The sequence below is a fragment of the Syngnathus scovelli genome, chromosome 17 (genome assembly GCF_024217435.2).
Source record: "Syngnathus scovelli strain Florida chromosome 17, RoL_Ssco_1.2, whole genome shotgun sequence".
Lineage (NCBI taxonomy): Eukaryota > Metazoa > Chordata > Actinopteri > Syngnathiformes > Syngnathidae > Syngnathus > Syngnathus scovelli.
The window spans coordinates 8,055,339-8,082,907 of NC_090863.1; the positions used below are offsets into that span (position 1 = coordinate 8,055,339).

General features: G+C 42.2%; 2 protein-coding genes across 2 annotated transcripts in view; one reads left to right on the forward strand and one right to left on the reverse strand.

Moving 5' to 3' along the window:
* The first annotated feature begins 156 nt into the window (after window positions 1–156).
* Window positions 157–18,775, forward strand: LOC125985237 (G-protein coupled receptor 35). The gene is made up of 2 exons (XM_049747908.2): window positions 157–6,995; window positions 7,137–18,775. The coding sequence occupies exons 1-2, from the start codon at window positions 6,978–6,980 to the stop codon at window positions 8,001–8,003; spliced, it is 885 nt and encodes a 294-aa protein (XP_049603865.1). The 5' UTR covers window positions 157–6,977; the 3' UTR covers window positions 8,004–18,775.
* Window positions 8,465–27,569, reverse strand: part of sema6ba (sema domain, transmembrane domain (TM), and cytoplasmic domain, (semaphorin) 6Ba) — a 24,315-nt gene continuing 5,210 nt past the window's right edge. The window contains exons 3-18 of the mRNA XM_049747720.2: window positions 21,350–21,473; window positions 20,300–20,411; window positions 19,675–19,735; window positions 19,541–19,603; window positions 17,091–17,189; window positions 16,915–17,005; window positions 16,616–16,735; window positions 16,057–16,145; window positions 15,750–15,967; window positions 15,215–15,346; window positions 14,991–15,140; window positions 14,674–14,850; window positions 14,359–14,499; window positions 14,053–14,130; window positions 13,864–13,925; window positions 8,465–12,109 (exon numbers count right to left, since the gene is read on the reverse strand). Coding sequence (XP_049603677.1) covers window positions 11,124–12,109; window positions 13,864–13,925; window positions 14,053–14,130; window positions 14,359–14,499; window positions 14,674–14,850; window positions 14,991–15,140; window positions 15,215–15,346; window positions 15,750–15,967; window positions 16,057–16,145; window positions 16,616–16,735; window positions 16,915–17,005; window positions 17,091–17,189; window positions 19,541–19,603; window positions 19,675–19,735; window positions 20,300–20,411; window positions 21,350–21,470 — 2,700 coding nt within the window. The 5' untranslated portion in view covers window positions 21,471–21,473 and the 3' untranslated portion in view covers window positions 8,465–11,123. The remainder of the gene's footprint in view (window positions 12,110–13,863; window positions 13,926–14,052; window positions 14,131–14,358; window positions 14,500–14,673; window positions 14,851–14,990; window positions 15,141–15,214; window positions 15,347–15,749; window positions 15,968–16,056; window positions 16,146–16,615; window positions 16,736–16,914; window positions 17,006–17,090; window positions 17,190–19,540; window positions 19,604–19,674; window positions 19,736–20,299; window positions 20,412–21,349; window positions 21,474–27,569) is intronic.

A 27,569-nucleotide genomic window follows, 5' to 3' on the forward strand; every position in this document is an offset into this window, starting at 1 on the left:
TATAGTCCCCACGGTGGTCCACACAGTCAGCGCCTTCCTCTCAGTCTACCCTGCTAACCGACTTTCTCCAAGCGTGGACTCTCTCACATGATCTCACCACCACAAGCTCCTCGAGCAGCAACGGCGGGGGCGCGCTCGAGCGGGGACGAGCTTAAGGTGGCAGTAGTGGTTGTTGCCGTGGGGGCGCGCGCAAGGCGACCTGTCGCGTCAAAGCTAAAACATGATTTCATAAGTGCGCTCTACTGTTATTTAATTTACCGCGGAGTTAATTATGGTTTAGGTTGTGAGGCAGTTGTGCATCTGTTTGGATTATTAGTATTTTAGTTCAGGCAGGCCAGAACTGGTGGGTAAAGTAGCCAAGAATTATATTGAAATAAAAGTAGACAACGCTCACTTTGGAATAAGTCAAAAGCAGCCCTCCGAATAATTATTTAAGAGTAAGTAAACAGTCATTGAATACTCTAAATACAAGTTGTTGACAGTGGCAGTTCTACATTGAAGAGATGATTAATTATGTAATCTTATTTGATAATTGAATTTACCCACTTTTATTAGTAATTCTGACATTTTTTTCCATTATTTATAATCCCAATTTACATTTTTATCTTCAGGATTGTGGATTATTAATTCCATATTTGGGGGGATGAGTGTATTTTATAGTGCTATGAATGAAAACTACACAAAACCAATAACCTATGTACACCACACTGACAATATCAATCCAAATCGATCATCTATAGCATCTTAATACATTGTGCACGTCTATTACAGCCGCAACAAAGGCAAACTTCCAACTATGTCTAACAATTCAACAATTTGATTTCATCAGGATTAAACAAATGAATTCTATTAGCAAAGGAAGGTCAAATAATTGCTCACAGAATTTCAATGTATTCTCTATGGGCAACTTTCAGAGTTTACACCCAATGACCTTATGGAGTTTAGTTCCTGTTTTGTTTCATTTCTGTATGTGTCATGATGTTTTCAATTAATGGCACACTGAAGCATTTTTGCAAAACACTTGTCAAGCACATATGGGTGGTGTAGCCCTGCCAGCAAAACAGATCATTTTTTTGTTCTTCCCCCTAGTGCAATCAAGCACATTGAATTCCGATGGAATGCTATTCTAAACATGTCCCTAAGACAGTCAACCCCCGTGGTGATGAGGAGGTGGGCAATGATGTAGTTGTGGAAGGGGGGTCGTGGTGTGTGTGTATGCGGATGTGTGCGTGTGTGTGTGTGTGGAGGGGAGTTTATGATGCAATGTTCTGGCAGCAGTGTTATGAAACAGCATGAAAGCAGAGATTACTCAAACTAGGTTAGTAGAACAGTGGCAGTCATTTCGCTCTCTCTCTCTGTCGCACACACACATAATGACACATTCATGGCAGCAGGCACACACACACTTTTTAGTTATCCTTTTCATCCTTCCACTCCACATTTAATTTGTCAAATATTTTCATACTCCAATATGTGTGGAAATCACTGCCGCTCAAGCCCATGCTGCATTGAACCGTTGGTTGTTTTCCCCTTCCTCTCGCCGTGCGCTTACACCTCCTCTAAAGCCCCTCTGTTCTATGTCTCCCTTGACAACAGCAGTGACACTTTGACCTTAGCGCTTATGTAACCGCTGTGCAGATTGGTTAGACAGCAGGGGAAGGAGAGGGAGAGAGCGCGAAGGGGGTGAGAGGTGTGTGTGTATGGGGGGGGCTTCAGTAAGGCAGACATTTTGTTGCCTGATGAGAAAGTAAGGTGGAACAAAAGACAAGAAATGAGATTTGTTTAGTTGGAATATTTTTTTGGAGGGTGCCAGCAGCTGCATAACATAATAGCAGGAGATGACAGAGGATGAATGAGGTTTTGACATCTTAAGTCTGACAAAAAATGAAAAAAATTCTAATTTTAATGTTGTTGTGGAGGCACTTTCAAATCTACAGGCCAAAGTTCAGTACAATTTGTTCAGTCAATCTCTTGTTTGTCACTTAAATGTTATACAGAGACTGAGTCAAATTCCTCGTTTGGCATGCACAAACTTACCAATAAAGATGCAAAAATATCACAATTTAGGTTGTAAACATCAGGTTTGAATTGGTACTGACAATCTATCATTGTGTTGTAAATACTACGAAACTCATTTGAAAATAGATCATTAGAATATCACACCAATAGTTTAGTTAATGTTCCAAACACATCCAGTCTTGTTTTTTTTTTTGCTGTAGGTGTTTCACCTCAATTTAAAGCTGGTGCAGTCTTGTGACTTGCAGGATTGAATTAAAAGTCACATCAAAGCGTCTTTGTGGGGGGATAATGGTTGGACTGTAACCGATTGCACATGATGTCAACTGGTGGCCGATTTCTTTGCCTTTGTCACGTCAACTCTACATTCCAGTCTGGCTTCTCCCACGCTGCATCTATGCACAAATCTATTGAAGATTAAATCCACAGCTACATATTTAATCTTTTGTTTTGGCTTTTTTGGAGGTGCTGTTAAAGCCGCCCCTCCCTTCCCTTCCTTGCCTACAGGCAGTTTTGGTCTTTACTGCGTCACTAGGTCAGTGTGTCAATTCCGTCCTGCCACTTACCACACCCATGTTTGATTTTTTTTCATTTTTTTTATATCACTTTTGTAAGGCACTCCACGCCACACATCATCTCTTCTTCACATTTTGTTTTTGTTTCTTAACTTATTTACTTTACAGCTTTTGTGTTCGATAAAGCCTGGATTGTATAAATAGAATTGGAGTTCAGGCGCAGGTCATTAAGTACAGATGATCTCGTTCAGCAAATACACTCCCATCCTGAATAAGATGAATCGCTGAGAGAAGAGCAAACATACAAAGTATATTTTTATATTATCCTTGACCTCAGTATGGTTTGTTTCAGACGCTTCTCCATTTTGATTTGGACTCTCGTAACGGAAGATGCATTTTTGTTGCGTAGGCGAAGCTAGCTAACTGTACGGCACAATTACCAATGTTCGTGAAAGCGATTGAGTTCTTTCATTGAAAGGGTGACTCATAGCAGGTAATGTGCGTCACTAGGCTCCCTTTAAGCCACGTCCCCATAATAATAAACGGTGAAAAACTGTAATTTCACAGCTGAGTAGTTCTCAGCCACTCCAAACGATGTCTGAATTCCCTTTCGAGAGCCCTCAATGAACATTTAGTGTCGATGGCTGTTTAAATGTAGCGCACTTGTTCTAAATCCTTCCTCCTCACCACAATCGTTTTGTTCCATGCATTATGATTCACACGTTTACATTTCCACAATTTGCCCAGACTTGTCTCAACAAACACAGTCATCAACATACTTCTTCTTCTTCTGTCACCCGGTTCATCTCTTGTTTTGTTCCTTTTCCACTCCCACATGGACTTGAATAGCCTGACTGTGGCCCGTGTTGACACAGTCACGGTACCGATCCTCTAAATTAGGTGATACTTTAAACGAAAATCAGAGATTCTTGAGCGATTAGCCACGCCTACCTATTCATAATGCGAGGTCAAGTTGTTTCGCTTGTGTGTACACAAGCGCCGATGCAAATATATGCCATGCAAATAGCTGCGTAAATGGAGGTTTCCATGGCAACCTCACTGTTTTCATCCCTGGTGTGATTCAACGTGCTTTGCTACGTGACCCAGTTACTACACCCTGCAGCGAGTGGATTCTCATCCACGCTGTTGTGAGATTTGTTTGTATTTCGTATCCAAGGCCGGCAAGTGTCGCGAGGTGGAAACAACAAGTCCAGTATTTTGTAAATTTCCCCCAAGGAAATACTTTCAACTTCCTCCATGTTCGCCCAGTGACCTACATCCTTTGGAGCTTTTCTGCACCGTCCATAGTATTCTACTGGGCAATCAAACAATCCTTATCACATTTCTTTTATCCGCCCTCGTACGCTCTGACCCGCTCTGTCATTTTCATTTCCTTCAGAGCCAGAGTTGTATGTTTGTTTTAGCCTCTGCAGCCCCACATGATCTAATCATGGAAGACTGGAAGCGCCGGATGAGTCTTTTGAAACGATGACTCTCGCATGAATCACCCGCATAAACGTCCTTATACATTTGATTTTCATTCCTACTTGTGTTTTGTCAGGTTAATCGCATTCACCACCCACAAGCTTTATTCGTCATTGGTGCAATCTTGCATGCTACAGTCCAGATTTGGTTTAATCAACACAGAAACACTGCATTCGAGAATCAGGCATGGGTGAGATTTGATCACGTCAGTTTCTGTGCAAACAGTCCAGATGACTCATAGCGGCTCAGGCCTTCGCAGAGACATCTAGTGTCTGCACTTGAGATAGCACAGGACGGCCTTATGTAATAGTTGGAGTTTGCTCTAGATGGTGCATATTGTATGACTCGCAGCCCTTTTTGATCCGAGGACTGCAGAGACGCATAACAAGTCGCAGGCTGTTATGCGGCTGAAAACTGCAGATGGACGCAATACATAACATAGTGGGCTTGCTTTTTTTTTTTTCTTTCTGCTTTTATGCAATGAAAAAGATATACAGTAGAGTTTCAAAATAGAATACTTGAGACCTCAAAGCCAACCTTTTGGCCCTAAGAAAGGTATAAAAGATGTGATTGTTACATAACTGTTATTATTATTATTGCTGACTCGTCTAACTGGACGACTCAAAACAGGGCTTTGTCGACTGGACGCTTGCTGATGGAAATAAGACAGAAAGAATGGTCTCTGCGGAAAGTCTGCATTGCGTCACAACGGGAAAAAGGGAGCGAGGGGTAGTCAGGGGCTCTGGGAGTGGACAGATGGGTGTGTCTTCACTGACCTAGTTACAGCAATAGAACCCCCCGCCCCAGCACCCCCCCCTCTCAATCCACCATCCCTGCCTGACTTTGTGACGTGTAAAGGGCACTTTCAAACAGTACAGACAGCCAGGAATGGAAGTCAGGCAGAAGCAAACAGAGGGGGGGGCAAAATGAAACTGGCGGACGGATGCAACACAATTAAGGTCGACTGAGACAAGCAGACAATATACAAGATCTGCACGGAGATGAGAAATATCTTTGCACAAACAGGAAGAGCCTCCAGGGGCTTTCAGCAAATTAATAACAACAGGCTGCATTGGTAATATTAAACCCCCACACATCCTGTGGAATATTAGATTTTTTCTCCCCCCTTCATTTGGGGGGAAATCACATCTTTGCCACGTAAAGCAGCTTTAATAAAATCAGAAATGCTATAACTGCACAAATACAGGCTATGATTACTCATAAACATGATCTAATCTCATATTTCCTGTGCTTCTTAGAGCAAAGCTTGAATTTCACGGCCGTTGCGGCGTAGACTATGCAATGTCCACGGGGGTTAAGTAAGCGGAATGAATGACAGACTTGACTTGATGGTATATTTGACCCCTGGCTCCTCATTGTTTGACTAACTTTTTGACCCTTCTGCCTTCAAGCTCATGTAAAAGAAGTGCAGACGGAGGACTGAAGGGTCAAGTTGTAAAATTTCCTGACACACATATCAGTTTACAAATACTTGCGATTATTTGAAAGGTTAAAGGGACAATGCGCAATTAAAAAAAGAAAATGTTTTTAGAAGCAACATGGAATTAGCGTAGCAGTCATTGGTAACGTTAGCTTGGTTGCAATGCTGATGCTAGCTTAGTATTGCTAGCGCTTTTTTTTTTTTTATTATTGAAGCTGGTTGACGAGTTTTCTTTGAATTCTAGAATCGTGTTCGTGACTTTGGTCAATGTGGGGAGGTGGGGCATTACTGAAACGAGACATAATCATGCTAGCAGTTTTAACACCTCCTTTTAAAGGGCAACTCATTCCTGCAAAACGTTCTGCTCGCTCATCTGTTTTTGTCTGATGAATTCTGAACTATTCCGTCTTGCCTGCCAAAGACCTTTCCCCATGATATTTTTCTCCAGTCTCCAAATTTCCACCCTGACAATTCTGTTTGGCTTCAACTCAGTAGCCAAGCAATCTTTTCCTTCCTTTGCAAAACAACACGCTTTTTCATGACGACGAAAAGCTTTTATAGCTCAAACCCGTGACTGCTCTTTTATTACACTTGTCCTTTGTTTTTGGTTGTCATCGCTCACTAAACCAGAATTATGCTTCTTCAAAGTACACACTACTACTCAAAAAGCTATTTTTTTTTTAGCTACTTAAAAAGCTTTTCTTTATCCGTGGCTTCAGGCTAAAGTCAGCTTGACTTTACAGGTACATCAATCAATCCATTTTCTAGTCCACTTGTCCTCATTTGGATCACGAATGAGATGGAGTCTTCTCAAAATGACTTTTGCCGCGAGGTTATATTGGTCAGCCGTAAACATCCTGAATCTACGTCCTGTTTCTGCATCGTATTTTCTCCCACACAATACATAAATCCAACAATATTTTGCTTGGCATAGACTGTAAGATCCATCTTGTCAGTGACTAAACCACAATGAAAAGCGACACATGCTTAAGGCAGACATGCACGCTCGCAATTTGTGTTGACGCAATTCCAGAGGAAAATATTCATTCTGAATTCATCACTTGTGTTATTTTCCTTCCCCCGTGAAAAGAACCGAGTGCTGACCCAGTTCTCCTCACAATCTGTCTTTTCAGAAGGAATGATATGCCCTAAGTGTTTTTTTTTTTCTTCTCGATTTAGCGCTTGACAATACATCTAGCTAGCTAGCTAACAATACATCTAGCTAGCTAACTGCACATTGCAACAGCTTGCAGCTCCTAATGTCCTTGAATGGGATTGCACTCCTTGTAAATATCAGATTGGCAAGATGCCTGGCCTTAAAATGCCCTTATGTTGACTACTAACAAAGAATGTCTCAACACATGACAGATAGCAAAGATAGCAGTTGCGGTCTGCACGTAGCGGCCAATGCATGCCATCTTCCTTTTTCGACATTCAGAGAAGAATAGGGAAATTAAGTCAGTGTGGCAGATCTTCAAACGACACATCTTTGAGGTGTAGACTGGTGCGACTGCATTAAAATGAATTCAGCTAATTTGGTAAGGCTAATTTTTGATTGATTGAAATGTTAGCATTTAGCCACTGTTCTACTAAAGTAGTGTCTTACTCAATATTTCGAATATTTTGGTCAGCTTATTTATGCGATCAAAATGTGACTTATCTCCTTCATTGTTTTACAGACAAGCATGTGCAACGTAGCCAATGCTAGCTGTAAAGTAGACAGCTTTCTTGGCTTTTCTTACAGCCTGGTGTTTGTCGTGGGCTTTTTTGTCAATACTGTGGCCTTGCGTGCTTTTATCATGCGACGACACGCCTGGACAGACACCCACATCTACATGTTCAACTTGGTCATCGCCGACTCTGCCTTGATCATCTGCATTCCCTTTCGGATCTATCATTCCTTCTTCTGCCTGGACAAGACTCTGCTGTGCACCTTTCTCCTTTACGTCCATTTCATCAACATGTACTCGAGTATCCTGACCACGACGGCCATCAGTGCCCACCGCTACTTTGCTGTCAGGTTCCCTTTGCGAGTGAGGTCATGGAGAAGGAAGAAGGAGACGGCCTTTGCCGTGTGCTTGCTCATTTGGATATCTCTGCTGATGCTCGCCGCTGTATTCCGAGAGGACAATTATCCTCGCAAACTGTGGACGTGCTTTGAAAGGTGCAAAGATCAACCTTTACATTTTGAATTCGTCGCCATTCTGTGTCTGGGCTTCCTCGTTCCTCTTTTGATCGTAGCGTTTTGCTCAAGTCAGATGATCAGTATTATGTTAAAGGCAGGTGGCGAGTCATCGCCGTTGCAAAGAAGCATCGTTGGCATAGTAACAGCAAACCTGGTGGTGTTCATCGTCTGCTACACGCCGATCCATGTTGGCTTTTTTGTGAACTTTTTCCATCATCCACCTGCAAACTGGACGTCGGTTTACCTCCCTGCACATGCATATTTACGTGTTGCTGAGTGGATTTCCTCCACAAACTGCTGCCTGGATTCAGTTAGCTATTATTTCTTATTCAAAACGTTGTACCCATCTGTCAGTGTGTGAAGGAGAGTTGACATTGCACAAAAACTGTATATAATGTAAAGTATGGTCAAAAATCTATGTGCCTTTAAGATGCTTTTAAATCCAATCAGATTAAGCGTTTTATTTTACTCACTCTCTCTTGGGTTTGTGGTTAAACTACGCATAAATGGATCTTATCACAAAGGGTTTTCTTCTCCTCCCTCTTTAGAGTCAATGCATTGGCCCCCAAGGGAAATTGACATTTCTAAAGTAAGGCGTAATGTGGCCAGACAGCATCGATCGCCCTCTTGTGGTGAAAAAAGTAACAGCCCGAAATCTGCTGCCTCTCAGCTAAAGTGTTTTTTGCCTCTTACCTCGAATAATATAATTATTACTCTCATAATATTTCTTTGAATTATCAAAATGTACAAATAGAATAATCTCTTGACAAGATATACACTTTACATGTATGCTGTGCGCATTCAGCACCAATTGCAACGTAATAGCAGTGAATGATATATTTACATTTAATAGCAGTAATCCAAAGATTGATGGTTATTATAACAGAAGTATTTTAACAACTGCAAAAACTCAGAAGGCAGGCAAATGGCTCAGTTCTGGCTGAGATCAGGCCCGCATCTATACTCTTAACAACAGGAAAGGGCTGAAGTCAGCATTCAGCCAAAGTCACATAAATACTTTACATACATCTTATTCACAGCATTGGCACAGAAGAAAGAAAAAAAATACAAATAAAACCCTTACACGTCAATTGCTCTTTGTCTTGGGAAAGCACTTTTTTGTCCCCAAACCAAACAGTGTACTTACAAGGTGGTTATTTACATTATCTACAAATGATACAGCAGTTCTGAAATTGCAAAAAAAAAAAAAGGGGTCATTGTGCTTCTCTACTACTGCACAGCATAATGCCAATAAAAACATTTTCTCCCCCAGCTAGGATGTTAACAAATTGACTTAAAATCCTTCAGTATGGCAGTTGATTGGCAAACGAGACTAAAAAACAAATGACAAATATGACACCAAAGGAGCTACGCCATAGTCCCTCACAGCCTTTCAGTCCATTTACATTTCATTTGTGTCATGTTAATAGCACGAGTAATCATAAAGCACATTGACAAGTGTCTGTACACATATTTACAGTACAATTTTCGCTTGCCCACGGAAAAACATTCAGCATGTAAGGTCAAGGGCATATATCTCACGTAGCATACTGCAATAAGAACAATTTTAGTCAGTAGCACTGTTGACTAAAATGGTCATCATGGCACTTTAACACAATTTTTTTTTTTTTTGTAAACAGGCATCTCTTGAGTAAGGGTCCGGTAAAATAAATCCAAATCTTGCGATGTAATCCAAACTGAAAATTGTAGATTTTGTATTATGGGGTGAACTACAGCTTGAGTGTACTTAAACAGGCAGGCGAGTATTTTCCATTTTACATTCATAATGACGTTTTTATTCAAGCTCTAACGGAACCTTAGTATGTACACCATGTTATCGAGCTGACCCAAAAACAAAGTGGGCTTTAACGAAGCATTCTTACAGCTTTTGCTCACCTCGACTTTCTTTTTTTTGCACGGCAGCCGTCTCCATGCCGCTGATATAAATGCTGACTCTTTCATAAGACTCGACACTTTGATGGTAAAGAATTTATGGCTGCATTTGCCTGCTGGGGGCATTTCCATTACCCCTTTTGGCATTGGAGTTTCCATCACTCCCTCTGTAATTGTCACTTTGTTCTGCATCACGTCTACGAGACCTTGACCCTCGAGTGGGCTTTTCCAGGGAAATTCATTCCCATCAGAGTTGGACCGTGTTCAATAATGTGGCATAAATGTGATATGTGGGAAAAGACAAGGCATTCCCAATCATATCAATTGCACTTTTGTCCTAGTCTGGGGTTCTGCTCAGTCCAAGGTTTTGGTGCAAACCTTTCCAGACATCTACGTGGAATTATTGGTCATTAAGTCGTACATGGAGCGCTGGGGATGAAAAGAGCAATAGGCGACTGAGATGCCGACAACATCATTACACAGAGCATGCGGTTGGCACGAATAGTGCTGACATTTCAGTCTTGCTCTCCTCTCGTCTCTCCAAAGAGTTATGATCCTGCATCGCTATGAGGCAGGGCGGCCTATTGGAACACGCATGCCGTATGCACTAAATAACAGCAGTCAGGGACTTAAATGTGGAAGTGCAGCTAAAGAGGAAGCAGATGCAGCTTCTCCTTGGGGCTTCCTGTTTATGGTCAATGAATAGTTTTTTGACTTCTGAGTCACCCAAAGCTTAATAACATGTTCATCAGGCAAGGTGTACATTTGCGGGTCATACCAACAGGTGGAGAACAATTGATGCCAATTTTAAACGATAACAATCGAACGACAGCCCAAAATTGAGCTATATCGGTGTTTATCTCCGCTTTGACGCAACTCCTTTGGGCCCCGTTATTTGCCGCAATACAACATTTCATCTTTGATGTGTCATCATCTCAATGTAATCTGCCCAGGGCCTTCAGAATCACTGCTGGGCCATCTAACGAACACGATAAATGTCTTTATTTCTTTAAACAATCAGATTGACCTATCCTCTGTCAAACATTCATTCTTTTCATGATTAGTATTTTTGTTGAAGCACTGTGGCATAGTCAAAGCCCTTCCCAACCCAAATTGTTCCCACAGAGTTGGAAATACAGTTCAAAATGTGTTTCAGGGAATAACTTAGAATGATGTCTGTCCCAAGACTTTTGTCCATTTCGTTTTATTATGAGGCAAATATTTTGTTGGTTTGCCTCCCTTGCATGCACAGCAGGCCTTTAAGTGCCTCCTTTCCTCCTTTCCTTGCTTGTGCCCTCTGCCTGGAGACTTGGAGAATGTTTGGCAGGCGAGGCAGCTCTGCAATGCAGACACAGCAACAACCTTCGTCCACCTGACCAATTAGTGCGAGCCAGCAAAAGATTGGCAGGCGCAGTAGCCAGTCGTAACAGAAGCCTCGCCTTGCCTCGGGAGAGAGGGGGTTGCCTGAGACACAGGGCTTGAATGACAGTGAACAAAAAAGATCCAGAGCTGAGAGGGTGGAATTGTGGGGAGGGTCTCATGAGGCTCAAGACAAGTCCATGGAAAGGTGCCCATGTAGGCTCAGCAGTCACTGTCCAGCCTGAGTCCTGTCATTGCAGTTCTTCTTACTCATCAGATGGCTGAGGTCCATCAGCTCCCCTAGCTCCCCTCGCTCCAAAGCCCCCCTCAGGATGGCTCTGGTGAGAGCCGGGGTGTGCTGTTGGGACATGTATGTCTGACCGCTGGGGGCAGGCAGTGAGGGAGGGGGCAAGGGGACGGGCACCATGGCGTGGCTACTGAGGATGTAGCCCTCCGGGGCTGGCCAGCGCAAAGGCAGAGGCTCGGCGCACTCGGCCGGCGCGCTGGGCGCCGAGACCACCCTCCGACGCTCAGGCGAGTCCTGGGGCGTCATGGGGTACACGTATTCCCCCGCGGACTTCCTCAAGGGGGCTTTGGGCGTCCCCTTGCCTCCTTTCTCCTGCCTGCTCAAGCAGACGTAGTGCTGTCGGGGGGTGTCGCACCCCCGGCCCTCGCCTCCGTGTCGGCTGACTCCCCCCTGCTGGAACAGTCTGGTGGTCAGATAAACCGAGGGGGGTATTCGACAGGGGGAGCCCAGACCCACTGAGCCTCCTCCCAAGTAGGTCTGGCTGGTGTCCCACCCGCCGGAGTTGGAGTCAGACAGGCGCAGGCCTCTTCGTTTCTGCTGGGGCGTGTGCTCCGGGGTGGGGAGGAAACCGGGGTCTAGCTCTCCGGATTTGACCCAGCCGTTGGGCATGACAAAGAGGGTCTCCCCGCCTTGAGTGCAGGTGCGCTCTCCGCCTCCCTGCCGCGTCACGCTGAGCACAGAGCCTCCCATTCCGCCGGCGTTACTTAATAGGCCTCTTTCACGCCGCTGGATGGACGACTGAGTGGTGTTGCCATGGCGACGGTTGGTAGGTTTGTGGGCCATGATCCAGCAGACGGCTAGGCCGGAGAGCGCCGCCCCGATGGTGAACGCCGACACTGCAGAAGCCACCAGCAGGTTGAGGGAGACCAGACTCTCGGGTTCGATGAGGAGACTCTGCTGCAGGATACCTAAAGAAGCAGAAACATTTATGACCATGACAAATTCAAAACAATATTTCCCAGGATTCCACCCCCATTTTTTCTTCCAAAACATTTATTGGAGATTTATGCCAGTTTCCTCTTGAATTTTGTGAGTTAAAAAAAAAAAAAACAGACTATAGATGGATGAGTCTGTAATATGCTCACGAGGAAACATTTTTCTTCTCATTTTGTAGCCGTTGAGCATTAATTTATCACAAAAATCAATGCCTCTACTCCAAAGTGCCGTTAGTTTTCATTGTGCTACTATTAGGAGACATGATGTATATTACACAATAAAGTCTCTCCAGTGCGGCCTTGGGACTCTGCAGGCCCCCAAAAAGTGTCAGTGAGACGCCTGCACTTGTCATCAAGGACGCCGATCAATGCAACTTCTCTCCACTCGTCATTCTTTCCATTGTGCAGCTCAGATTCTCTCCATACAACATAGCATGACTTCAGTGTTTCCACCCAGCTCTAATCACTCCCATCTGCAGCGACTGCAGCAAATGCTCGTCTGGAGCTCGGGAGTCACTGTGCTATCACTTTCACGGAGTGGGGGGAAATGCTGAAGCCCACGTATAAAACTGAAATGAAATAAATGCAATGAAAGCTTGACACAAGCTCCTTTAAACCTTTAAGTTCTGACCTACTGACATTGCACATGCCCGTAACCCCGTCTAAAAAGCGAAAATTCTTAATCCTCTTTAGAAAGGGTTTTCTAGTTTCCACTGAGTGAATGCCAGAGCAATGCTGGATAAAAGTCTTTCTCTCTCTCTCTGGCCTTGCTGCTGTTACAGTGACATCTGAGTCCCTCAACAGAAGTCAAAGCAGGTTCCTATTTTAAATTCAATCCCTCTTTCAGATTCAGGAAAGAAAGAGCAAAGGTTTTCATGCTGTCAGGCTTTGCATTGATGTTGCTTCTTTTGCAGTCTCGTGTTGGCAGCTACATCTCTTTCACATCTTACCTAATTAAACTGTCACACTGGGACAATTCTGACCCAAAGCAAGTCAGATTGAACTTAAAAAAAAAAAAAAAAAATCCCAGTTGTACAATCAAATCTGGCAAAGACATCACAAACAACCGGTGTCAAGGTTGAATGGATCTTAAAGAGCAGGGAGGGAAAATTGTACAATACATGACAACGATTTGAATTACAAAAACATTTCATGAGTAGTTTCTCGCTGCACCCAAAACAAAGACAAAAGCAGTGGTTGGCTGCAATGAATGAGTGAGCCACTAGGTGGAGATTTCCATTTGCCAGCTCCATGCGGGCCATGGACATCAAACATCCAAAGACCCCCGCCTTGAGTGTGTTAATGGCCTGTTGCTGGGATACGTCAGCGCGTTCGCCATAATGAATGTGGCAGATGTGCCCGTAAACCAATGCAAGTCAATGCTGACTATCAGAAAAGCCTTTTTTATCTGACATAATTTTTCCACTGCTTTTATTAAGCCCTTTATCTGTGAAAAACAAAGTGTTAGCAGTTAGCTAGCTAAAGAACAATGAAAGAAGTTCAAGGTAATTTAGCTAAATAGGAAAGACGTCTTGGTCGCAGGAATCCGCAGTAGTAATATGTACTGTGCATCTATTCGGGATAAAGTCAGACATTTTTACTCACAAAATGTTGCTATAATGGCCAAATAGAGTCAAAGGTCATTGTCATTGTTTTAATCCCCTGAGAGCTTGCTGAGTGCAAAATGGAAATGCAAAAATGCAAGCAGTCATTTTGCTGCCACCTACCATCACAGTCTCCTAAATGGGATGTGGTGTTTCCATATTCCACATCTTGTTGAAAAGGAAGCCTGTAATCACATAGACATCACACATGAATACATATGAGTCGAATAATCTTTTGTACTTCACAAAATGGATGATAAAAATCCCTGCACCGTCCTGTACAAAAAATGGATGGATGGATGTTGGTCTCACCTGGTTCCTGGTCTAAGGAAAGAGCAGGTGCTGCCTCTGGTCCAGCCACAGTATGGGTCCCTGGAGGCAAGGCAACTCCTGTGTGCAAACACATTATTAAAATAAAAATATAACAAAGGATTCAATTCCAAATAGGACCAAAACACAAAAGCTGCAAACACGGCTATAAAAACAACAATGTAGCAGTTAATCTACTTGGCTATATACGCTTCTCAAATGTCAAATATGACCCATTTTATTTAAAGGTCAAATTAGCTAAAGAAGCTTTGACAAAGCAAAAAAAAAAAAAAAAAAAACTGTGCTTACTTCATGCAACGGGAGTACAGGTGGCAACGGGATGTGGGCAAACGGACCAGGCAGGACGGGAAGGCCAGTAGCAGGGTATGACTGGTGCGGTCCAATGTCAAAGACAAGAGCTGGCGAGCCTGAGGTGAATCCTCACCACATCTATGGAGCGAGAAGATGAGAACATAACGTGGTAAATACAATAGTGCAGCAGGGAGAAGTGTTGAAGCCTCTGTTTCTAAAATAGAAGCGGTCAATGTGACGTGATGGAGCACAATGCTAGGAGGGCGTCATCGATCGGATAGCAAGGACAAAAATCTCTTTACTCCAACTCACCTCTCGGGGTTGAAACCCTCTACTTCCTCCAAGAACACACTGCTGTGAGACATTGAATCCCCATTGGGAATCATTAGAAACTTGAGAATGGTCCCTCGGGTCGAGCCCAGAAACAAAACCGTGCGATTCCTGTAGGGCCCGGCTTCAGTGTCCACCACCATAGCTGTCAGCTGGTACCTGCAATGACAAATCGACTGTGAAAACACATTTGCTCTAAGCGGCTCAATAAAATCTATTTTCTTCCCTCAGTGCCGCTTAAAGCTTAAATATTTCATGACATAAAAGTTGTTTAACTAGAAAACGTTCTGTCACAGTACCGGCCCATAGTCTTGACGACCCAGGGTCTGTGCCCCAGCAATGGAACTGTCTCATCCATCAACGGGTGGGTTTTCACAAAGTTTAAAACCTCATCTGGTAGCGTGGTGGAGGAACTAAATCGGGATCCTTGGACTGCACATCCTCCAGGTCTGGAAAAAGAAAGAATGAATGCAGGACGAATAGCTATTCACGTCCCGTAGCTCAACTTGTTGCATAAGCATACCTGGGTTTCGGGACGGCCTCTTCTGGCACCGGAGTCCAGATAGACTCTGGGGACTTCTGTTCCTTGAAGCGTCCCTCAAAGGCGTGTGCGAGCTGCTGCATGTCAAACACACACACTGCAGAACCGGGGATGCTGCCGGACACAGAGGAAAGAATTCACAAGTTGCGGGCTACAGATTTGGTAGTTTTTGGTGGACACTTACTCGACTGACTCCAACTCTTAGTAACTTCATATCATTTTATTGCTAGGATAAGAAAAGTAGTGATGGGAAAATGAAGCTTCAATGATGCTTCATGAACCAGTTGTTGTATTTTTGGACTCCTCTAGAGGGCACTCTGTTCAACATTGCACACTGACTTGCCATTTCTTAAACCCTTTTCTTTGAACCAACGGTGCCATCTAGAGGAGTAAAGAAAATGACTGCTTCATGAAGCATTTTGAAGCTTCATTTTCCTTCTTATGTTTCCTACATGCATAGTTATGGTTATCTGTTGTCCGCGATTCCACCAATTTATATATTTGGGTGTCTTATTACCTGTTTGGGGGTGTGGAGAAAAGGCCCAAAATGACGTCACGCCCTTGCATGCGAATGATTCCGCTTGTGGCGTGGAGAAGGTTGAAATAGAAATGCGAGTCTCCCGGGACGGAACAATTGAGCCGAGCCTTAAGGAATGTTGTCCACTGTTTCTCGAGAACACGCTGAGAGCCGCCCAGGTCGGATTTGCACACACGAGCCACACGGGACACCATTACCTGGAATAACATAGCACAGTACAGTCCAGTTGGGATATATTATAACAAATAGAGCGATACTTTTAATAATGCAACCGAGAAGACAGGACCTTTTCTAGATGGTGAAACTCCATGGCCATTTCTCTGAAGAAGAAATAAATGTGAGATCCCCACTCCATGGCGCTCACAAAGTAGGGCTCTACGTGGGAATATTAGCAGGAAAAGACAATGTGAGGCTATGGTATAAATGCAGTCAGTCACATCAGGACATGCGGCCTCTTTGCACGATCCGCTCATTGAATATTCAGGTTATGTTTAATTCATCATCATGGACAAAAGAATGGATATTAGTCATTATTTATTCATCCAAAGCTGCTGACTTGTTTTAACTGCGATATGAAACCAAGCTTGACTTGGCGGTATAACAAGTCCAGATTTCGTATTTGCTATGTTGACGTGAAGGTCGGAGCTTCCAAATTCGACCAAATTTGTGCTATTTGCGGTAGATTTTAAAATGTTGGCTTTGACTCAATGAAGGTCGTTTTTACTATTCAGTGCTTATCAAATATCTTGTCTGGTTCGCCTACATTTAAGCAAGGACAATGGAATGAGACGCTTAGGAAAATGCCGTTTGCCGTGTCATGTTTAGGTGACATTTCAATGAGGTACCTCGGAACCATTTGGAGTCATGTTTGACCGTACGGAGGGCGGGGCTATCGCCAAGACTGCGATAGATCACGGCGTCAATGGCCAGGAAGTCTGTCACGGTGCCAGTGAAAAGACTTCCATCTGAAAGCACGAGCAGAGAAAGATTAGCCAGACGAGAAAGAAGGAAGGTGATAGAGAGATAGCACAAGGTCGGGAAGATTAAAACCAAACGAGCTATTCAGCAAGAGGTGTGACTATAAATCATCTGTACACGTAAACATTGTCTTTGGAGCTCGTGTGCTCAAAATTCCAAATAATACCTGCAAATAAAGCCACGTTGGCATGCCGTGGATCATACGGGCAGCGCGCCATCCCGCTCACAGGCTCGCCCACCATTTCTAGAGTATCTCTCTGCAACAGGAGGACAGGAACATATCTTCAGAACACAAGCAGATAAACACACAAAGACCAGTTGACAGTTTTGATGGCTACTAACAGTGTAGTTTGCACACAGCGGGTTGAAGGCGTTTGTTCCGCACACAAACAGGCCTCCGTGCTGCCGGAGCAGAACCTTGACGAAATTACGACATTCTCCCTGCAGAAAAATACGATAAACAAAAGAATGCAGTCACAAGTTGAAGGGTTAGTTGGAAACTAACAAGAGTGGTGGGACGTACACATTTGATATCACAATTTATGTGGTTTGGGGGTCGAGTTTTGGAGAAGGAACTAATCTTTAATTTGGGCTCAGTTAGACGAGGTCAAGGTATGAAACGTTTTTTATCACCTGCCTCAAAGGTGATTGCCGTCCGCCTCAAGGGTGATTGCCGCCCTTGCACATGAGATAAAATGTCGCTTGTGAAGATATATAAACTGTGTGTTGATCCCTCACTCCCACGACCACTTTGCCGTGTTCATTTCCCCGACACTATATTTGATAACATTTATCTGGACTTTTTATTTCTTATTTTGTCAAAATAGTTTGATGCGGGCGATAGGAAGGATTTGCCGCGAATGGGTTGTGACTTGCGCTAGCCTAAAAATACGCCGTTTAAAAGAATCGAAATCTAGTGTGAAAAAGACGTGCGTAAGGTCTTTTTGTTATGTTTGTTAGTCAGATAAGAATATAATCAAACCTCTAAAAAATGTTTTGATAGCATAAAAGCCTGAGCCAACGCAAACTAGTGCTAGCTAGCTAGCTAATCTTAATGTTACAGTCGCAGCTGAAAAAAAAATGTTGCACATTGAACATAAAGCACAAAAAAAATGAACGTAACCTCATTCAAAAACAAGACAAGCCGGTTAACTCGGAGACGCCATTTTGAAATTTGAAAAGAAATAAACCGAATCTTAAAATCAACTCCAAAGTGCACAGAAAACCAATACAGGGAAGCCAGGAAAGTAGTTGTCACCTCCATCGAGAACAAATCTTAACAAGAATCCTGAGAAGAAATAACACTTTCAGCCACATTCTGTAACTGTCTTCAAGGTGGAGTGTTTTTGATGGAGGAGCCGAAATTAATGAGACGACTAGGGAATACGAAACCTGACACGTCTAAACTCTGTGATTTTACAACACTATTAAAAGACTTGAAAGAGCAGTGGAGCAAAATGAAACGTCCGACATGGTGTAGAATAAGAATAGCATGTGCTCAGTGGCGATCAAAGCAGCCTTTTAACACAGAGACGACGACGTTGCCACCTGTGCCAAGTCATGAGGAGAAAGAAGATGGATTAATGAGGATGATGAGGTAATTCCAGTAAACCCAATGCATAGCCCTTATCAGCCTGAGAAGTGTTTCCAATATTTCCTTATCGAGCCGCGGTATATTATATCGCTCCACAATTGGCCAGAGAGTAGACGTAGCGTCAACAATTTCCTTGCGTAATATTTTTCTAATAACTACAACAAACACCCTTCCAATAAGGAGCCTCAGGATGCAATACCAAATCATTTCTTTGTTGCTTGCTTGCGTTGACTGCTTCTGTGAAAAAGCCTCGCAGCTCATCGAATATAAGTCAACACAATCATCCATTCCCAGCGTTATTTTTTTTCCGTAATTTCTCAGAAGCGCCACTCTATATGACCCTTCCGTATTATTATTTTCTTTGATGCAACTGCAATCAATCACTCAAAAATAATTCATGCTTGACTTACATGACTGAAACTGGAAAATACGGCATGTGCCGATTTGACCTTCAGTCATCTTAGGCGTGTCGCTCGAAATCGATAAGTTTACTTGCAATTTTGTTTCTACATCTGACATCTTGACTTTTTTGGGCTGGTTTAATTTCCTTCTTGTATCCTTTTTATGGAATGTTTGTTCATCCAGAAATATACGTCCTCCTCTGACTTAAACACTTTCACAATATCTGACATTTACAACATAAATTGTAATTATTCGGCGATGAAATCGGGATTATTTGCTGTGAGATCTATCTCAGTCTATTCTGTTGCCCAGTGTGTATAAATTAGATGTTAGATTTTTTTTTTTTTATCCAATCAAATTTCATATTCTGTGTTGCTAGGTCTTTTTAATCTTCCCAAGCCCTTCAAAATCTGCACTCATTTTTTTTTTATACAATGATGGAGGGGAGATTCACGACTCACCACTATCTCCAGTGCCATACCTCATCTTATTTCATTTTCTGTTTCGTCCCTGAAGACATGTTACTCGTGCTATTCTTTCCTTTTTTTGAGACAATATGTCACAACCTGTTCTTACCATCTCATCTAATCTTCCGTCGTATAATTAATGATGTTCCCTTCCATTTGTCTCAGAGGTAACAAAAGGCTTTTCATTTAGTTCCGGTAGCATTTCATTGATTTTGGTTAGAATGAAATGATGTGCTAACATGAATTCACATGCAAAATAAATAAAGTAACATCTGTTGTGTGCGTCCACGCAGATGTTGCTGATACATGTCAGCGTCTCTCCACAATACCTCATGTTTCCCTTTCATTCGGCACACTCGAATGTCATTTTTGTTGGATTCCCATGTTCGTTTCTGGCCAAAAAAAAAGAGTTTAATTAGCATGGAATCATGAATATTAACAACAATGACAAAACGACCATTACCTTGCTGTAGAACATCTCATCACCTGCCATGTTGTCCAGTTCCACTCGATATAAATCATCTCTACAATCACACAACATAATTTACGTGTAAAGGCTTTGACACTTTTCTATGCTTTTATTTTGAAGCTGGCCTAATATGTTTGCCCTTTACAATGTTGAGTGTTTTTCATGAAGTACCCTAGAATGCTTTATACTGCGTTGGAGTCTCTATTTTGTTTTAATGAATGTTAAGTAAAGGCCCATTAAGCAATTGAAAAATAAAAACCTACCAAAACATACTAGCTCTTCCCATTAACATTTAGGGAAAACAACACAGATTTACTAATTAGTAAATTTAACAACCTCACAGGCACAAACATTGCCATTGTAAATGAGAAAATTTTCTCAATTGACTCACCTGGTAAAACATTGAATTAAAAAAAATTAAAAAAAAATGTTTTTGCCCTTTTTTTACAGATTTGTTTCAAAGTAAAAATGAAATCTTAAATTGACACACACATATATACATGGAATAACTCATTCCAAATGAGGTGTCGTACAGTGACAGCAAATGGAGGCATCAAATGAGAGATACGACTGTGAGCACATCAGTCACACACAGTTGGGGGCAGTTGCCATTGGTTACCTGGCTCCGATGTAGAGTGTTCGGTTAACTTGGAGAACCGTCTGAATGTGCAGCTCTTGTCTCTGTGCCGAACGGTGAGCTCTGCCCAAAAACACTGGATACCTTCTCACCACTGAAATGACCAAAGAATTCATTTTTTATTTGAGAGAAGTGCCAATTAAAAAAAAAACTTTTGTTGCATTTGGTAAAATGTAATAAATAAATAAATAAATAAATAAATAAAACGATCAAAACTGATCCGACAGTAGTACAAGAGTAAAATGATCTTAAAAATAAAACGCCTCTCTGTGCGGTTCCAATCAAATCTTGTCAGTAATTTCCAAACTGCTAAGTCCTCCTTTAACTGTTGAGCAGAGTACTTTCCCCTTTTAGAGAATATCCACTGAAAATAACTACAGCGGACCTCAAACAGCCTCCCTAATGCTCGACTTATTACAACAATGATGCCGTGATGCTTCTGTGTTAAGAAGCAGAGGCTATTGTGTACTAGAGCCCATAAATACATTTAAATCCTTTTTTTTTTTTTTCAGAGGCCGCTCTAATGGGAGCACCATTACATTGTAGTGAGGAAATACTAGTATTTCCATTCTCTTAATGAGAGAGTGAGATGAAGTGCTGAAAGAAAGTGGCTAAAAAAGAATGATCAAAAGTTTCAAAGAGGAACACGGGGAGCGCTCGTCACCAGGAGACCGATTGGCAAAATGTCTCATTGTCCTTGACTACAGGTCAGCGGGGAAGGACCAAGCGATCCATCTCCTTGGGTTCCCTCCCATTTTTCTTTCCAACCTGCGACACACACTCCATCCAAAATGTCTCTCACTTCCTTCATCTTTGCATCTTCCTTCAAATCCAAACAAATTCTATTTCTCCTATTTTTCTTGCTTTTGCATCATGAGGGTGAGCTTTATACATCTAAATAGTCTGTGCCAGTGTATTTCTAATGCAGCCCCATCCAAGGCTGGGACCTTTGACCCCCCTTGATTTCCACATTTATCATGGGGCCATACATCAATGCGACACACACAAACACACACACGCAAGGACACATACCCTCCAGAGGGACGTAGCTGAGTGGACTGGGTTCCTCTGGGAATGAGCCATCAGCCAAATGAAGCAGCAGGAGAAAAAATGTGAGAAGAGGACCCACGGTTGCCATGGCAGCAGAATACATGAGCTGTTAAAAAAAAATGAGAGGGAGGAAAGTAAAAAAACATCATTATATTTCCAACAAACATGCCCTTGGAGGCATTTGTAAGTCAAGCCAAGTCAAATTTATTCATATATCCCTGAATTAAATTAATTTTGGGGTAATATAATTGTGCTGGTTGAATTCTTAAATAACAGGTGACTCATGACGGCACCATGGGGAGTCCCGTTTTAGCCACGCCTAAAAATTTAGTTATACTAAATTGATGAGGCTAAAGTGGCGGCCATTTTGCCATTTGCTGTCAACCAAGCGGGTGCGCTTGTTTGCGTGTGTGCTGAGAGGGTCAGAAGTGCAGCAATGTGACTGCTGCCACCGAGCTGAAGTGTTTTCTATTGTCGCTTTCTGCCGTAATAGAACTCTATTGTCAGAAATGTCAATCCATTGTCAGAGTGTTGAAATGGAAGAGGATTCTCACAGCCATAAAACACCACCATGAGACAAAACAGTCACAGACTACAAAACCAGTTTAGGTGCTAATGTTCCTATCGCTGATGGTCCTTCGACAGGAACATATGGAGGCTTTTTTGGGGGGTAATCGGCCACAAAAGTGGATATAACTTTTATCAGTAGAAATAGCAGACACGAGGGGGAGATGATGTGTGTGTAGGATGGGCTGGTTCTTTTTCAGAACGTGCGCAACACACACATTCGCCACGTTTTGTGCACTTTGGCAGTTTTCAAACACACTTGAAATCCTTGGTAAGCCTCAATAATATTATTTTTTTGCCGAGGATAAAGAGTATATGCCTCGTCGTAGTGTCTACATGTGTTGCTCCATCGTTTGTGTTCCAATATTTATTGCTTCATATTTGTGTGGTGTTTTCAGATAAAGAAAGAATGTCACAAATCAAATTCTCCAGGTATGTCAAATCAACCTTCCATCTTTCCCTGACATATTTATTTTCAATTTGTCTTGCTTTTTCCATCACAAGCCTCCTCCTGCTGTTTTTGTAACCTTTCAAATTCTCTCGGTGTGTGATATAACTTGCCTAGTTTTCCGTAAAGGAACACCAGGTGACTGTTGCTACGGTGATGAGAATTGTTTTTTGTCAGATGAAAAATAAAAGTCCAGAAATAGGATGTGCATTCACCTGCAGCAGTTGGAGACATGACAAGCTGTTTGAAGACTTCAGGGACGAGATGGGCGCTACACATTTAATCACACACTTATATACACACACACACACACACACACACACACACACATGCACGCGGATACCCAGGCCCACGCTCCAGGGACAATTTCAACCTGGAGATTGCAGGTTTGACATCTCTAAACCTCCTCCACATCTGATCGAGCTGGCGAAGCCTGAGGGGAGGTGCGGGGTCTTTTCATCTGACTCCATCAGGATTCGCCGGTCTGGCACTATCATTTCATTACGGCCATTTTCATGGGCGGGATCCAAATTTGACGCATAATCCGAAAATGAAATTCCGTTACGTCGAATGGATTGAGAGGAGGGACGTGCGAAATTAAAAAGGAGTCAAATGAAGCGTGTGTTCCTAGCCATCGTATGGTTATGGAGTAGCACTGTCACATCTGTTACATCTTCTCCTCTCTTCTCTTCTTTCACACATGCAACCTACAAAAACATTCAGGCCATCATTGATGAAGCCTCCTCATTAGAGTGCGTATTGACTGAGGTCATCGAACCAGAAGGTACACCATTAGATCTGGGTCAAGGCCAACATCCCAGAGTAGAAGCTGAAGGGAAGCACCAGGACAAAGCCTCTTAATCTTTAAGCACAGCATAATGCCGTTTTTTGGGGGGGAGCTTCTGGAAGGAGTCATGTTCATGTCTTCTGTTTATTATTCACGAATGGGCTCACACATGATTCTTTGGTTGTTTCGCAAACCCCCTGAAATATCCTTGGCCACCCCCATGCCCCCCCGCCACCCCAAGGATATAATCCTAGCTCCGCCAGTGCCAGAAGCAGGATCTGTTATAGTGAACAACAACTACTATTTGGGATCTTAGTAAATACGGCCCCCTGTGTTTTGGCTTATTATATTTTGACTCAGAGCCGTTCGAACGAAAAGACCGAAAGGCACTTAACAAACCTGCAGTGGGGGGGGATCATAAAACCAGCATCATAAAATCAAAACAGCCAAGCCAGCCGTTAGGAGGAAGTTCGTGTTGCGCAGTACGTGTCAGATCGTGTTGATATGATGGAATTAAACGACGTGACACTGACACGGTTATCATGGCGTGTACACAGCTTGCCAGTGCAATTTCGCCTCATCAAGCAAACTATTAACAAATCACCTGCTAATACCCGCATCATTAACCAATCAACAGGTTGTCGGAAACAGCGCCATCACCTGTTTACACCTTTCTCAGGTTTCGCCCATGCTTGGGACCAAACACGGTTATCACCATAACGAATCAAGCAAGCGGTCCATCATTTTTAATTCAATGTGTCATCATGATAGATCTCGTATCTTCCTATAATCCCATCACGCGCTTGTCGAAGGTGCTCATTTTTTATTTTTTTCTGCTGAACAAGATCAATACGTTTTCGTCCAGAGACGCTTCATCTCTTCCTGTTGTAGGCACTATTTACTATCCATGATGATACATAAATCTGAGAAAGCTCAGCACTACCAACAGAACGCCAAAGGGATGCACCAATCACTGCTTTTTACTCTTGTTGTAAAATAAGCATTAACCGAGTTTAATCGGGCTCCCTACGCTAGTTAAATAGAACACTTGCAAAAAATCACAAATACGTCCACTTTTCATGACTGCGGATGCGGTGACTTTTAGGTTACATGTTTGATCTGGCTACTGTGCCAGCATTTTCTGTCTTGTAATTTATCGGTCAAATCAAAACGTATTGCAGCCAACGTCATTTCATTCACGCACATGTCTTTTCTTTGTTGCATTCAATCTCTACAGCCAAAAGCTGTCCCTTTCACTGTCTCTGGCGCTCTTGTGCTGCAGCCACTTCACTCCTGCCTTTGTTACCGTAGCAACCGATAGCAAAGCCGCGTAGCGCTGTTGCAGGAGATGTAAAAGCAAAAGATGTTACATAGGTCCACGCGTACACAATGCATATCGAGGCCATACGCACACACCCTAATGCGTATGCAAATGCCTTGATGTGAGTGTTCATGTATGGGGATACAGACATGAGGTGGTGAGGGTCCCTACTTTCTCAGCAAGAAGGGGGATGGGCTGAGGGTCTTCACATTGTCGACATGTTACTTGACAACGGCGCATGTGGAAATGGTGCATGTGAAAAATAGGATAGTGTAAGAACTAAGTGTACTTATGATATGGCTTATTGTATTTGTGGTAATAGTGAACCATTTATGCTTCTCGAGCTTAATGGAATAATTTTCATGCCAGCCACACAAGTGAACTAAAGAACCATCTGAGTCATTTTTATCTAACTTGAAACAAACCCCATCGTAAAGGACACTAAGCAGGTTGAATCCCTGAATAAAGTAAAATGGCCTGAGGGTAGAAACACAGACATGGGCTAAACTGGGAGAAGTGGGTCACCTTCATAGAACTGCTAGCATGATAGCTTCATTAAAGTACTTGCGGCAAGCTTTTACCGAATGTTAATATACAGTAGCCCACGGGAACATTTAAGTGCCACTCGTGACAGTCCAGATGACGATTGTATGAGAAAAAAACATTTTTTATTCTGCTACTCAACCAAGAGGTGCATGCAAATGCTGCTCTTATGAATGACAAGATTTGAGCTATAAGATCCAAATATTATTTTTTTTAAAGTACTGCAGTGTACAGTTTGCAGATATTTATTTTTTTATTTTTAATTTCAATCTTAATTTTAATTTCAATTTTAATTTTTACTTTTACTTTTATTTTTTCATTGTTTTTTATTTTTATTTTTTCCAGAATCATCTTCAAACATACATTTTGGGGAAAAAAAAAATCATTTTTCTTTTTTTTCTTTTTTATTTATTCCAGAACTATCTTCAAACATACATTTTGGGGGGAAAAAAAATTCTGAATTCACTCTGCACAGTCTTAAATAAAGAGTCCCTCCTCGGATGTACGGCACAGTACACAAACCGGCCATTTCATTAGGCACATCAGCACAATATAATGAGATCCGATACGAGAGCTGTATCAAAATTCCCACAATAACATTCAGTTCTGACACAGTTCCAGTATCGGATCCCATTAGGTTGTGCAAATACACCCGATGAAATGACCTGAAGGCATAGAAACTAATCTGTCAATTTCATATGCTTCATCGTCCTGTTGAGGCACTATAGTCCAATGTATTAGCATGAAATAGGATAGTCGCTTGTTGCATGTGTGAATGTCTGACTGCATGGGCAGCAGGACATAATTATGGTTTCAAATATCTCCCCCGGAATGCGACAATGCCAGAAGCGCCCACGTCATGTCAAACCGGATAGTTTGAAGACAGAAAAGAGGACACATGCATATTTATTTCTCTTCCTAGACCGAATCACATGCACTCATTTACAATTATAATAGAAAAGCCTGCACACAGACAAACAGAGAGACAGACGGACGGACAAATTGCACTCTCTCCAGCAATGGGAACACTGTGTCAAGTCTTTATCTTATCACCGTCGAAGGCGATATTCCCTAAAGTGGCTGCCTGTCTCCTCAGAGCAGCTCTAATCACACAGAAGAGAATCTGTCTTTTGCTGTTAAATATCCCCAAAAAATGCAATTCAATCTACCGGGGTCGTTTATATGCTAATGCAAAGGTTAACCCTGTGCAGGCCTTTGACGCAGCTGCAGGCTCGTCTGGTTTGTGTGTGGGTGATAAAAAAGAAAGTGAAGCAAAAGGAGAGCAAATTAGTGATAGTGAGTGAAAGAGATAAAAAAAAAGAGTTGAAAAGGAGAAGATGGGCGCTGTAAGACGAGGAGGTAGAGATATTCCCAAGGGTGGGTGCCGTAGGTAATTAAAAGAGGATGGACGGAGCTGGAGTCTAGCCAGCAAGAGCTCCGTCTCCCCTCAGACTTCTCCTCCAATCAGACCTTTCCGCCTAAAGCCAAATTGCTGCTAGCAGCAGCCACGCTGCAATCGTTGGCTGCAGTGAGTTAGCAGCTTATATATGACAATGGCCGTGTGTAATAAAGAAAGGCACAGCTCCGAAAATGGAGGGACTGAGCAAGTAGAATCTACGCAGGAAAAAAAGACATGATGACTGAATAATAAATGGTATAAATAAATGAATGATAAAATAGTCAAATAATCAAATAATCAAATGATAAAATGACCGAGCAAGCAAAATCAAACCAGAAAAAAAATACATGACGACGGAATAATAAATGGTATAAATAAATTAATGATAAAATAATAAAATAATAAAATAATAAAATAATAAAATGACCAAGCAACCAGAATCAAACCAGAAAAAAATGCATGACGACTGAATAATAAATGGTATAAATAAATGAATAATAAAATAATAAAATAATAAAATAATAAAATAATAAAATAATAAAATAATAAAATGGTAAAATCATAAAATAATAAAATAATAAAATAGTAAAATACTAAAATGATAAAATAATAAAATAATAAAATAATAAAATAATAAAATGTTACATTAAAAAAATAATAAAATAATAAAATGATTAAATAATAGAATAATAAAGTAAATCATTCTGAAAATGACACACATACACACACAAACAAACACTGGTGTGTGTCCATCCACGCTGCAGCAAGGGCAAATGTTACTAACTGGAGTTTGACTGCAGTAAGCGCATATACATTCACCGCACAGCCCGGAGCTGGAGGCCGGCACATGAGTATGCAGCGCACACACACGGTGAGCGCAGAGTCAGGCGCATGCACGCTCCAGCCATGTAGAACCACAATGAAGATACAATCATGTAACACAATAGGCTTCTTATTTCACTCTGTGCTCGGCATAATCAAAATAAGATGGCTTCATTAGATTTGGATTTTCTATTTCTACCTTACTAGATGCTTTGCTTAACAAGAGCCGTTAATATGGCAGCCATTATCGCCAGGGTGCCTTGTGCGTCATGTAAAATGAATCCCAGGCAGTGAGGTTGCTCATATTCCTGACAT